The 14,523-nt window shown below is 34.8% G+C and overlaps 1 protein-coding gene across 15 annotated transcripts in view; it reads left to right on the plus strand.

The window, feature by feature from the left end:
* The window catches only part of MEF2C (myocyte enhancer factor 2C), a 170,547-nt gene that overhangs the window by 64,991 nt on the left and 91,033 nt on the right, over positions 1-14,523 (plus strand). For 13 of the 15 annotated variants that reach the window (XM_080677642.1, XM_080677635.1, XM_080677645.1 and 10 more), the window contains one exon: positions 12,349-12,544. In XM_080677642.1, coding sequence (XP_080533768.1) covers positions 12,491-12,544 — 54 coding nt within the window. In that variant the 5' untranslated portion in view covers positions 12,349-12,490. The remainder of the gene's footprint in view (positions 1-12,348; positions 12,545-14,523) is intronic. The other 2 variants (XM_080677640.1, XM_080677636.1) reach the window with 1 other exon arrangement.

Below are 14,523 nucleotides of genomic sequence, written 5' to 3' on the forward strand. Positions count from 1 at the left end.
AAAAAGAAAACAATGGAATAAGAGGTCAAATTTATACCACTCCCCCAAAAAATGACGGGGAAGGGAGAATTGAAAATGTATACCCATTATTTCTTAAAGTAAGTTATATTGCATAGGAAATTTTGACCCTTCCCCTTACTTAAAATACTATAGTTTTTAATTGGACGTTTCTATTTTACATTTAAAATTAACATGTCTATTGTCCTGTACTCTAATTTCCTACATAAATAGTCATAATTCTTAAATTTTGTTGTTGTTTTTCTTCAAAATGCCTTAATTTAAAAAATACTAGATGATTCAATTTGTCTATTCATTCTGAGTTGGAAATTAATCTGTTTGGCTTGAGGCTATATAGCTTACTCTCATTAGATGGGTATGTCCAAAGATATGTGAATATTTCCCATATAGTGAGACACTGGGATTTTCAAATATCGCTGAGATCTTAATCAAAACTGTGCTGATTGCTTGGGAGTTGAGCCCTATGAGAGAGAAAATAAATCAACCTAATCCAATGACTCAGTTGCATTAATAATATTGTAAAATTATTTATTTCTAAGAGATAAAAGGAATGATTTAAAAAATATTCTATATTTTACATTTGTAGAAAATTTGTATTGTATTTGTCAGATTACTCATGGTGCTATCTATATTTAGCATTGTAAAATGAACTTATTTCAACTAGTGGGCATGGCTTTTATGAAATAGTCCACATTTTCAGGGAAGACACACCTTTGGATTGAATTAATATCAATTTAGAAACCATTTGCATTATTATATACTCATATTCTCAGTGCTTTAAAGTATTTATAACATTTATAAAATTATATAATATTGAAGTAAAGGAAACAAGTTATCATAGTAAATTTATGAAATTGAATTGTGTCCAACTGAATTTTTACAGATGAATGTGGCTCTGTTTTTTATTTGCACTTCACAACCCCATCATAGAATATATGTATTATTATTCCCATTCTATAAATGAGGAAACTGAGGTTTAGGAAACCATGAATTAGCCAAGTTTGTACCACCAATGACTTGAGTGCTGGAGTAGTTATCCTGCTAATACTGTCTGGCTCCATCCATGGTTTAGATCTCTCCTCATATGTCATCTTCTCAAATAACCTCCCCTGACATCACTGTCCACCTCTGCCCTTGCCTGTTCAGTTACTGCCTTCTACTGTGGTATTTGCCTTACAGCACTCCTCTAAAATCATCCTATTAGTGTGCTTGTTTACTGCCTCTTTAAAACGTGTTTTGTGCAGACCAGGACCTCTGTGTGGTTCACAGTGTTGTCCCTGGCACCTACTCTCAGGATTGACACTTTTATGTCTCTGTGACTAATGACCAAGCTTTTACATTGTTAGCTGTAATGTTAAGCATCGTGATTTTGGCTCATGGTCTCCAGTGAAGTCAACTTAGACAGGATTTGCTTGCCTACATGGTCCAAGGTGAACCTTACGTTTAAACCCTGTGATGCAAATACACCAAGCACATACAGTTACATGTAGCTCATTGGTTCCAGAGCTGGGGCAGGTAGCCTGCATTGTGTCCTGTTAGAGGATCTGCACCACATACATGCACCTTAATCTCATTTCTGACATTTAACTCTCACCCTCAGCACCAACGCTGACAAAAGTTCTGAAGTATTAAAACCATGTGTTACACAGCCCTGGCGTGTTTTACAGTGACCGGGGCAGTCGTGTGGAATCCTCTTGTCCTGAGTTATGCACAGATAAAGGGAGGATATCGTTTTGAGAGGAATGCTACAACTACAAAGTGCATCCTGAAGGCCATTTAGCTCACAATGAAGGTCTGTGTTTTAAAATAGCACTATAACAAAGTAACTACAGAGTTTTGGCAAGGGCTTCAACTATTTATAGAACTAAGTAAGACACAGTAAATAGTGCCACACTACCCAGTTCTCCTTTGCCATAATCCCAAACTTATGAGAAGCACTGTAATTATATTTTCTACTTAAAAAAAAAATCATAGTAGCCATTATCAGTTTAACCATACGGAAGCTCAGACTGAGATTTCTTTTTTAAATGCATAGTTTTGATTTCCAACAGCTGCACTAGGTCTTTAATCATATATTATCTTTATGAAGCCTTTTTCTAACATATGTTAATTGGCTGTTTTCTGTGACAAATTATGAGCTCTTACTTTGATGAGGTTCAATTGCAATCATGTTGGAGTCGAGTATGTAGAGTTTCCACCCCTTCTGGTTCCTCAAACCACTACAAACATCCGCACGTCACTGCAGTGCTGAGTAATGGCAGGATTTGGGCTGGCTGATTTCACTACAGATTTTTTTTTTCCACAGGATATTTTCAGCTTCTTTGTACTAAATCTGTTGCAGGGTTTGCCCTTTTTAGCAGAAGCATGCTCTAAAATTAACATCAAATCTTATTGGAGATTACAATAATACAGTGAGAAATATTTCATCATACAACACCCCAGAGTCTGTTTTGCTTTACTAAAATTTTAGGCCATTTATTATACATTTTTAAAAGTCAGTTAGTTGTGAGGTTGGTAAGTATTTTCTAAATCATCAGCCTTTTGTAGTAACTATTTTGAATTTTCCTCTTTTGAGAACAATTACTTATTGAGATGATCATGTATATATTTAGCTCTCATAACGAAAATGCAAATACTGTTTTTTTCTAGGTGTCCCAAATATCAGCATGTTAGATATTCCATTGTATTTTTTTCTTTGCAGTTACATCTGTTGGTCAAGTAATAAGAATTACATGTTCCATCCAGGTTAATATCCTATAGATGCATAGCATCCATTCGAGCTCTCTATCCTCATGTCAGTTTTTAATGTAGGATTAAGATGAACAGATATGTTCTGATCTGTCTGCTCTAAGAACTGTGATAGATAGCCTGCATCAGATACCAGCAGATGATCAGTGATATCTATAATTAGAATAGATATAAAAAATGCAGTGCATTTGTTTTGATTCACAGGGAAGTAGTCGAGGTAATTGATTAAGGCCTTCAGAAATGGTGTCATCCAGCAGTCACATTGGGATTTATTTAGCTGTGTTTCTGCCTGGACCTCTAAGGTAAAGGGCTCCATGAACTGTGGTTCTCCAAAGCTAGAGCTGGGGGGGTCCAATCTCCATACAGGTGTGAGAGTTTAAAATAAGATGTGCCAGATGTGAATAGGAGCCACTCCTCCTCGTGAGGCAGTTTTTAATCAGCCATTTCCCTGGAGTAGCACACAATCAATGAGCTCTAAGTCCTGAGACTACCTGCGCTCAGAGGAAGGCCTGGGAACATCATTACAGAACTTGCGATGGAGCATATGTGAAAAAATTAGAGCAGAAATTAAGGGGAAGAAAGGTTAACTTCAGAAGTCTTGCTTTGGTACTTCTCTTTTGGAGGGTCATAAAGAGATAATTTCAAATATTAAAAAAGGGATGTTAAGCTGAAAACTAAATGCCAATACTATATAAAAAATCATCAGAAATAAGTCAGATAAAAGTTATTATTGATTTATGTTAGCCAGAACTGTTTAAACATGTATATTATTTTGGGTCCATTTCAGCACCAGTAAATAAATAGAAAGTTGTGTGTGTGTTTTTTTCATGAATAGCACCACAGCCAGAGAGAAGGGCTTCAGGAGCCCTGTGTGGTACTTCAGTGTGACTGTCAAGTCACTTGGTGCACTGTGTCCCGAGTTAGTGTACACAAGGAAATTTAGTTCCACTTGATAAGACGCATACTTAATTGGCTTTAAGAAAATAAACCAAGGTAAAGAATGATGTGTAAATGAAACGGAGAACGTGGCACTTGACTGTATGGAAGCCCATGAGCCATGTGGCTTAATTGGGGCCAGTTGGGATCACTTAATGATTGCTGTCAGAAGATCAGATTTAATTCTCCTTATAAGAAGACCACAGTGGGATAGAGTTAAACAAATTGCCGTCAGAGGTTTCAGATGAACAAAGCCTTAATTAGGTTGATTAGGATGCTATAAAAGAGATGAAGAGAAATAGAAAAATTGATGAATCACTGGGTTTCATGTTGAGCCATATATAATGGCAATATCTGTATTTTGAGAAGTAGGATTATGGCATTTTGAATATTATATATATATTACCATGGAAGGTTCTTATGTAAACTTTCTAAATTTCTGAAGTTTAACTAGAGACAAAAATAAATGACATTCCATGTAAATAGCAGATGATTTATCAAGCATATTATCCATAAAATATAACAAAATATTGGCAGGAGAATTGTGTTTCTTCTCATTTCAGGTCATCTTTAAATGTTAAATAAATTGGGAAGACAAATAACAGGCAAATTATTTTCAAGTACATAAGTTTTCAATCATTTAACATAATATTTTAATACATTATAAACAAAGCCTTTACTTAGACTGTCCTTTTAACCATATCACAAACGTAATAATGTGATTATTTACTGGTGATAATATTCAGGACTACTCAGGTGTCTTAAAATGTATTCTTATTGTTTTATCTACATATTATGAAAAACTAAAATGTGTTTCTTTTTCCATTTGCTGTACTTTTGCAGGAAAATGCTCTCTCTGCACACACCCACACACACCCACACAAATGTATCAGTAAGGCTGAAAGGGGTGTTCAATACATACAGAGTTTAGAGAGAAAAAATTTATACAGTGTCTGCATTTTAATAATGAAATATGATATATTAAAGGACGATTAAGAAAATAATGAACTTAAGATATTTTTCTGACAAGTTCAAGAGATGCCTGGGAATTCAGATTTTTGTCATAATAAGAAGAGAATGTATAATAGCAACGTCGCCCACTTAAAGCCTAGCTTGCTTTGAAGGCTGGCAATTTCGTGTCACTGATATTGGTGTTGTACAGTGCTCCACTTGCTTTGTTCAATGGCAGCAACAAAAAATCCGGCTGCGTGTGCTCATTGAGCGGCTACAGCTGGGGAGCAGAACACATTCTGGGATGCTAACTAGTAGCTCTTGCTTTGTGATGACAGTGTTGAATTCACCTTTGTGGTAAGCCCTGCCACATCATGAAGTGGCCTTTGAAAGAAAACGTGGTGGCTTCCCTGTTGTGAAAAATTAGGAAATCAAAGACATGATAAAACCCTGCATTAATTACTTAAGATGATGTGGAAAAACTAAAAACTGTGGTGTGGTTGAATAGCACGAGGCTCTTGACATATTTTAAACCATTTGGAGTTTATTTTGGCTTGGAAAATGGAGATGCTATTTAAGCTGCAATGTGAAAAAAAATACCCAAGACAAAATATACCATGGATAACCATGGCAGGGCAGCTATGCCTCCCTCCTGTTTATTAAATTGTTTACAATGCAATGCAGTTGTTTAAAGGTATGTGTCTCCTACATTCTAGAACTGTGTAAATAAAATGATTTATGTCAGTGTTAATGGCAGGTTAGGCCCGCTTATTAAATTAATTGCAGGGGTTTTCAAAATGAGTTCCTTTTTAGCCTTATTATATTTCTGACATACATTTCATCTCATTTTGTCCTTGGGGAAAGATATTAAAGTAGGACTAGAAGCATTAATGTGGAGTTTTCAGCAGCCATGGTCATTGGGAAAATTGATATATTTCCCTAGTTATTTCTACTTTTGCAGCCTGAAGCTCTTCCATGACTGATACTGAAGAGAAACTTCTTAATTTTTGCAACCCTGTAAATTTTTTTCTTCATATAATGATTATTGTTAATGGATAAATGAAGCATTACCTGTTAGCAGGTTTTCATCGTTAGCCCTGCAAAGTGAGGTCTTCATGCTGTATGGAAGGATCACTTGGCAGCCTTACTGTACGAGGGGACTGAATTTATATTTCAGAGTGGAAGCAGTCTTACAATAGTAGGCCACGTTCCCAGTCCTACTCTATCCAGCACTCACCTATAGTACCAGTTTAATGGACATAACCACCCTGCAAATGAAGAAGTACATTCCCACCTTTTTGTAGGATAAGGAAACAGGGGTTCCAAGGGATTAGCAGTCACTCAGTTGTTGTTTTTTTTTTTAAATAGAGTTGCTTTTTTTAAATATACTTTATTGATATTTTACAGAGAGGAAGGAAGAGGGATAGAGAGTTAGAAACATCAATGAGAGAGAAACAACGATCAGCTGCCTCCTGCACACCTCCTACTGGGGATGTGCCTGCAACCAAGGTACATGACTTTGACTGGAATCGAACCTGGGACCTTTCAGTGCGCAGGTCGACGCTCTATCCACTGAGCCAAACCGGTTAGGGCGTCACTCAGCTCTTAAGTTCAAACCCTGAGCTTTCTGATTTCAAAATTCATTCAGCTTCCACTTCTCAGTTTAAATTATTCTTTTTCATTATATGAGATGCTATAAACATGACAAAGGATTAAGTATCAGGTTATCAGTTATCAGTCTGCTTCTGTATAAGCAAAAATATGAAAATGTTCTTAGTAGTAATCATTAAAAATAGCAACTGCAGCCCTGGCTGGTTAGCTCAGTTGGTTGGAGCGTTGTCCTCTACATTAAAGGTTGCAGGTTTGATTCCCAGTCAGGACACATACCTGGGTTCAATCCCTGGTTAGGGCGTGGGGAGGAGGGGGGTGCAATCGATGTTTTTTACATCAATGTTTCTCTCTCTAAAATTGATTTAAAAACATATCCTTGGGTGAGAATTAAAAAAATAGTGACTGCAGAAAATACCTGAGAGATTAAAATCTTAAATTAATTTATTAATCAACTAATAATATAATCCTACTGCATGCCTGGCACTTGGGGTAGTGACTGGGAATACAAAAGTGAGACAAAACGTACCTGGCCCACAGATGTTGAGGAAGAGATACAATTTCAATTGTGACAAGTGCTACAAAGGAGGACTTGGTGCTGTGAGTCCTTTGAAGGGAATTTGATGTGATCGGGAGAGCACAGAGTACTTCCTGAGGAGGTGAGACAGAAAGGCAGAGAAAAGTTATGGAGGTACAGAGGGGAAGGAGGAGCATCCCAACAGGGGGAATTGTATATGCAAAGGCCCTGTGGTAGGAAGTAGTTGGCAGGTGGTAGGAAGGAGCATGGCAGGAAAAAATATCACAATATTTATTATTTGTATATGTGATATTACACTGAAACTTAAAGATGACTCAGAATTCATCATGTTGGCTCAAAAATGGGATAGAGAAAATAGCTATTTGGCACAATGGTATTTATCCAGCGGGAAAGAATGGCTGTTCTTTTATTACCCATTAGAGGATGAGTCTTGGCTGTGTGTCTTTAAAATGAACTCAGCTAGGGTAATACCACATTCTATATAATACATGGTAAGCTTAGACAGATATGGAGTGACTTTCAAGACCAAGGAAATATTACCCAACTCATAAGACATCACACAGTCAAGTAACAATAAGAACAATAATAATTATATCTTTTGACGTTCGGAATACCTCTTAAGGGAAAAAAAGTAAAAGTTCTACTTGTTCCTTTTAACCAAAATATAATTAGATGTCTCATATGTCTTTCAAACATATCATAAAGTAGAAAGTTAAACGTATCTAGTTGCACCAAAATGAGCCACATTTTCCACTTCAAGTAATAATGAATCATTTAATTGTTTAAATCAGTCATACCAGACTTGCAGCAACTGGGACTTATGATCCTTTTTGTCCCTTACTAAGTTTCCAGCCTGTATTTACTTAACAGTACTAGTATAATTTCTTTTGTGATACACTGTGTTTGGTTTTCAGCCTTGAGTTTTTACAAAACATTGTATGAAGATGCTAGTTGGTGTCAGTGAAAATGTGAGTGAATGAAAATGTTTTTTGCCAATACGAGTAAAAGAAAACCAGAATTCTTTTTCTGCAAATTGACATCACATATTTTAATGTTTTACCATTATTCATAGGCTGTTTTTATTTAAGTGCCTGCATTGTGCTTATTATAGCAAAATACACGCTTTGCAAAGATAAGTTTAGCAGGAGAGAATTAATTTCTTCCCACATCTTTTAATGTGGCATGGCAGTTTCACTCTAAGATCAAAACACATAACTGAAGGTTATGTTTAATTTCTAAATCAAAGTGTTGTGGGAAGATGATTGAAATCTGAAGATGACTCAGATCACTTGATATGTGGTTTTCTTCCTACAGAAACCTTATGGTAGACTGCCATTTCCAGGTTAGAAAGAAACTAACAGTGATGCGATTAAAATAAATAGTTTCACTATATATTGAAAGTTTGTTAGTTACTTTGGTTCATAGTCTGAGTTTTTTTAGAAGAACTTCAAGGGCTTCAATATCATAGGAATCTATTCTATCACCCAGTCTATGTCCTCTTTTTAACCATGGGGACAAAGAAGTAATCACTTTATTTTACCAACGTTGATTTTTCAGGGCAATTTTTGTGATTTTTATTTTTTACCCAAAATATGACATATCTACATGTATTCATATGATGGCTCTTTCACTGCATACAATTCTTCATTTGCCTCAAAGAGTAAATTAAAATTATGTGGCCACATTAACTCTGTCGATTTTTCTGAGGCATGATAAATAGTGATCGCAATATATCTTCTCCACCAAAGTGCACTCGTTGGTTTTCTCATTTCTGTTTCTTAAAGCAATCAGGCAAAAATACTAACCTAGAGCTAAAATTGATTTTTGCAGGTATTTTAAAAATAGAAATTAAAAATTTCGTCCCCATGTCTGGATTTCACTCATTGTCCCTTATCTGAACCTCTCCAAGGCTTCTCTGTGTGGGGTGTGCAGCACAGCACACTCAGACAGTTCAGCTCAGAGAAGGAAGTGAAGAGTTTTGGTTCCCATTTTACACTTCTGGAACAGTTTAGGGAAGGAAGCACCTTTACACCTTTTATTGTTCGTGGTTGCTGACATCATATCCTTCCCTGACCAGTCTGTGCGTGTTTCCTGCCATTCTGTCAAGACTCTTCTGTGTTACTGGGAGGGATTTGTAGGAGGCTGGGAGGGAGGGAGGCGGGAGGGACAGAGGGAGTTAGAAAAGAGGGAGGTAGAGAAGAGGGGGAAGGGAGGCGGGTTGTGGGTCTCACTCAGGGAACTTGTTTATAAATGAGAGAGCCAGTGGGAGAAGGATCTTTAGCACCTATCCACACGAAATTCTTCTCTACTCGGGTCTCACACCACTTTACCTTCATGTGCCTGCTTATGCCAAACTCAAAGTGAGCAGAAGCCTTCCATACTGAAGTTCCCCTTTTTAGTAAGCAGCCTGATTTTATTTTTCTCATATTTAGGTTGGCAAACAGAAAAACAATGTGGAAGACTGGAACTCTATAGAGTATAACTGTGGTAGAGAATTTCTTTTTCTTTCTTTTTTTTCTTTTTTTTTTAATTACTGATTGTTTCTATGGAACTCTGTCATTTTCCAAGAATGCTTCTTTCATGTGGAAAGAAGTAGCAGCAAGCCTGCTGGAATTATTTTAAGCTTATGGTTGATTGTACATAATGGAAGTTTTCAGCATAACTTGAAATTCTACTACGTGTAGCTTAGCTATTATATTCTTTTTTTCATATGCATACAAAACAATTTTACAGATTAGTAAAGTTATATAATCTCTTTTTCATCCTCTCTAGGCTTCCTACAAATGAATACTTGAAACCAACCTTACAATATAATTTTTGCATAAAAATTAGGTTAGAGGAATTGTTATGCTAAGAAAACAGCTACTGAGCTGTTGTTGACCTTCTTAACTCTCTGAATTTTTACTGACAGCCTTGAAATGTTGTGACTCACAATCCAATGTTCTAAGCCATGTGTTCCATGACACATTTCTCCAGGAAGACAGTCACATCATCACCACCTAGCATTCTGCATATATACTTAAGAATGTAAAATTTGTGTTGTAGAAATGTTCAAAAAGCAACACTTGAAGAAATATTTATTTTTACAGTAAAAATAATATTTTAATTTTATTGAAATTTATACTTGCTTCTCTATATTGCATATTTCAAATAGAAAAATATATTCAGTGGCATTTTTATCAACTATTATATATATATATATGTATATATATATATATATATTTGACATATACATATAAATGTTTTCTGGCAAAACATTTCCCATCATGTTTTGAGAATTCAAAAAAAAAAATCCTTGCTTTGCTCTTTTTAAAAAGTGTCTCTCATTACAAAGTTGTGAAATAACCGGGTGGTGATAGGGAGGAACTCTTCTAAGTTTGGTTCATAAGGAACTCTCTGTGTCTTTCTGAGGAGGCTTTTTTCTCCAGGGATGTTTCTCTACTTGTCTGGTTATTTGTATTTTGAAATCGGGATCTGTGGAAGTTCTAGTCTTGTCCGTCTTGTCACCACACTAATCTGTTCACCCTGACCTTCCACCTTAAAGTGAATAAGCGCTTAGGCAGGCATAGTCCTGTAAGCCGATAGTGCCACGGGCCTTAGCTAAATGAAAGAAAGGAAATTGTCCCATTTGCATGTGCTGTGGATTCATGGGTTGGCTTTTCTGTAATAGAGGAAGCCTGTCCGTCTCTGTGGGGTCTTGCACATGCATGGGAAATACCATTCTAACGTGCTGCTTGCTTCTGAGGTAAGACTATAGGAAACACAGGAAAGTTGCCCGGTTGAGTGATATTTAAGACCATTTCTAAAAATAGATAAATGGACAATGGCAACAGTGAATATATGATGCAATTGTGCTTTGTGGATTTTTTTGTATTTTAATGTGATTTAATACGTCTTAGAATAGCTAATTTTTTCATGTATGTTTGTCAAATGTATGCTATTTATATAACTCTTTAAAACTTTTGAACTGCTTCCAACATTTAAAATTACCACTGGAGTAATAACTAGTTTTTGACGAGCACTGTGTGGTCATGATGTTACTCAATACATGTATTCTCAGAGGCAGGAGTGAGCTGCAGTTTAATAGAAAGGCATTGGGCAAAAGAGAATAGATGGTCTTAGTATTTAAGCAGCACCTAATCCACCAGAACTAATTATATCATAATAGCTTCTCCAATTAGATCATCAGAAAACTTAAAATTAAAAAAAAAATTACTCAAGGTGATAAAGAATATAGAAATTAAGTTAAAAAAATCAAAAGAGAGCTGATGATCAGAGCAAGTATATAACAGCTTTCCTGTTCCAATAACTTTGAATTGGAGCCAATTAATCTATTAAATAGCCAGGACATTGGATTAACATTACATAATAAATGTGGGAATTTACCAGGTTGGTCATCAAACACCAACTAAAATAAACAGGGAAATACTGAGCAATGTGTAAAGTAATTGCATTCTTCGACATGAGATGGGATAGAAGAATTGAAGCTGTTGCTTGCAAATGAAGAAGCCATTGTGGAATGCTTTCTTGTTAACTTCCACATTTCACGGCAATTTACTTTCATTACATTCAAACATTTTCAGATGTACTTTAAAACAAAGTAAAATATATTCTTTTAATACTCTGGATTTTCTGGGTTTACCTTATATTACTGATGTTCATTTCATTAATATTAATTCGTGACCTAAAGATATCCAGTATATAATAGCAAGTTTCTGTAATTTTGTGTCTTACTCCCCAAAGAGATATGATATGTCTTTTTAAAATATTTAAATTTAGAGAACTGATGGCTTATTATAAAAAGTGTAGTTATAAATGAAATAATACTCTAATTTTTTTCTTTTTATGAATGATTATCTTCTTGAATTCTTGTACTGAAGATGTAGCTTAAGGGCTTTCAAAAGGATGAGATCTCACTGCTGATAGCTGCTGGTTATGTAAAATTAAATATCCCGTATGCTTTTTACAGTGTTCTCATAGCGGTGACTTTTTAAAAATAAGATTAAAGGATTTAGATTTAAATTAGTTGACATTTACATGTATCAAATAGCACTTTCATAATAGTCCATCCTATTTGCATAACGAGGGACATTATCACCTCTGCTGTCAAAACACGAGATTGTTTTCCCTTCAGAAATGAATTAGCTGCCTACTTAGCATACACAGGTACATAAAGGTTCATTAACTCTCTGATTTAGGTAATTTTTCACAACAGAAGGGTGCAAATAGTCACCTAATTTTATTTTTAAAATATTAAGAAACTCTGCAAAAGATACATTTCAACTGTCGGCCTTTAAAGCATAGTTTTCATCATTTAAATGACTTGTTAAATTACTTATGAGATTATTTTCATTATAAAAACAAACGGATCCTACTTTATGTGCTCCTGCATGTGATATATCATGAACTTTTAATAAGCACTTATTTTCATTCATTTGATTGGCTTCCTGCCATGTAGTTGTTTGTTTGTTTTTTAATAATTAGAATATGAGAGTTCTTCTGAAACTGACTTGCTGTTAAAGGGGTACTGAATTTGTGTTGTTCTTCAGCAGGAACGAATGCAGGAATTTGGGAACTGAGCAGTGCAAGTGCTGAAGAAGGAGATTTGTTTGGAGGAAACAGGAAAGAGAAAGAAAAGGAAGGAAAAAATACATAATTTCAGGGACGAGAGAGAGAAGAAAAACGGGGACTATGGGGAGAAAAAAGATTCAGATCACGAGGATTATGGATGAACGTAACAGACAGGTGAGTGGGGAAAACTTTTTTGTGTCATTACTTAACATGGACTATTTATTACATTTCCCCCAGATAGGTTAAGGGTCCTGAGAACATTTTGAACTTAAAAACATCCATTAAGAGAAGTGTCAATGAATTGAATGTGGCCAGTTTAAGTGCTAATGGTCTCTTAGATATGTAGAGTATCCCCCCAAAAGTGTATACACACTTTGAATAGTTATAAAGGCAGTATTTATTAAAATACATTTTTAAAATTGAGCCATCAGCTGTTTACGTGTGTATACATGTTAGGGACACCATATATATATATATATATATATATATATATATATATATACACACACATATATATATACACACACATACATGTATGTATATACATATATGTGTGTGTATGTATATATATATACATATATATGTAAAAAGAAAAAAATCACCTTATCTTTTAGAAATGCAGTTTACATGTTCATGATTATTCACTTTTTACTTCAACCTGAATTCTAAGTGCAAGCTATACTTGTGTAATATAAATAGCTTAATAATCAAGAGTTAATAAGCATGACATTGCTACATTGCATGCATCATCAAACAAAGATATTCTTCTATTCATGGGCACAAGGCCTTTTGTGGTCATCTATTTAAAAGGTTTATATAATAAGCTAAATATCCTGAAAAAAATAGCTTTCATTCTATTCACAGGCTTTGAAATACATCCAAAATATTTAACATGACCTGACAACAACAACAACAAAGAAAACACCCACATAAAATATTAGTAATTTAAAGCATGTAGGCAAGAAGTATTAATTCATACCATTTTCTTTAAACCCTGACTTTTGTACACATAGAGGCAGATGATGCTATAATTTTTTCTAGATATCTGTGTGATACAATTGATCTATTCTAAAGACATTAATTATACACCCAAATGCTCTATTCAGCAAAGAGTTGTATATCATGTGTATTTTCCTTCACACTTGGAGAGAGTGGATTTAGCTAGGCAATGTAAGGAGCAGTGGGAGGGTTGTATGTATGCTGATGTTAAATATCAATAATGATTCCTGAGGGTAACTACAATAAGTCAGATCACAGCCATTGCAAATGAATAATGGGACCTATAATGGGACATTCCTTATCGTTGGAAAAGAAGAATCTTTTTGCTTTTACCCCATTTACACTAAGGAAAGCTTAAGAGGACAGCTTTGGAGATGCCCCACAAGACTGTAACTTTCCCCAAATAAAGACCCTCTATCTCCTGTATCGTCCCTTTCTATCTCTTTGGAACACTAAGTGAGACTAGAACCAATTCATGGTTTAAAATGTTATGTTGCTACCTGTGTAAATTAAAGTGGATAGAGGTTATTATTTATGCTGTCAAAGCCAGTATGCTATTAAGAGGTAAAGAAACTTTTTAGATTTTCATGTTTATAATTCCTTAAATTGTTATATTCAAGGTACATATGACTTGAAATATTTCTGGCTGAAAATTAAGCTAAAGGATGACTAATGCTAAGATTTATAATGTCTTTCTTCAGTGCTTTTCTTACATATTGTTTATTGCTATGGGTCAAGCCAAAAAGCAATAATTTTTTTCTATATAAAGCCACAGTATTTTTACTTGGTTTATAGATTAAAATTAAAACTGAAATATTGAACATTGACTGCTTAAACCCAGCTATTTGGACTAGAATTTATTTGATTGTAGTCAAATTTATATGAATTAGCACTTATACTTCATTAATAATACCAGCTAATTTTTAAGCTCATGAAATCCATCATATCTTTTGCTTGTAAAAAGAGAAGAAAATTTTTGCAGGTGGAATTCATGAGCTTTCATTATGCTTGATAAAGGAACATAAAACTCACACAGGGATACATGAATTTTAACACCATACTTTTGAACTAATAATTGAACATCTCTTCTTAATTTAAATATAGTGTGTCTACAGTTGCTATAACTCTCACCTATGTTGGAAGTCATAATAACT

This window comes from Plecotus auritus, assembly GCF_963455305.1.
Source record: "Plecotus auritus genome assembly, chromosome: 7".
Lineage (NCBI taxonomy): Eukaryota > Metazoa > Chordata > Mammalia > Chiroptera > Vespertilionidae > Plecotus > Plecotus auritus.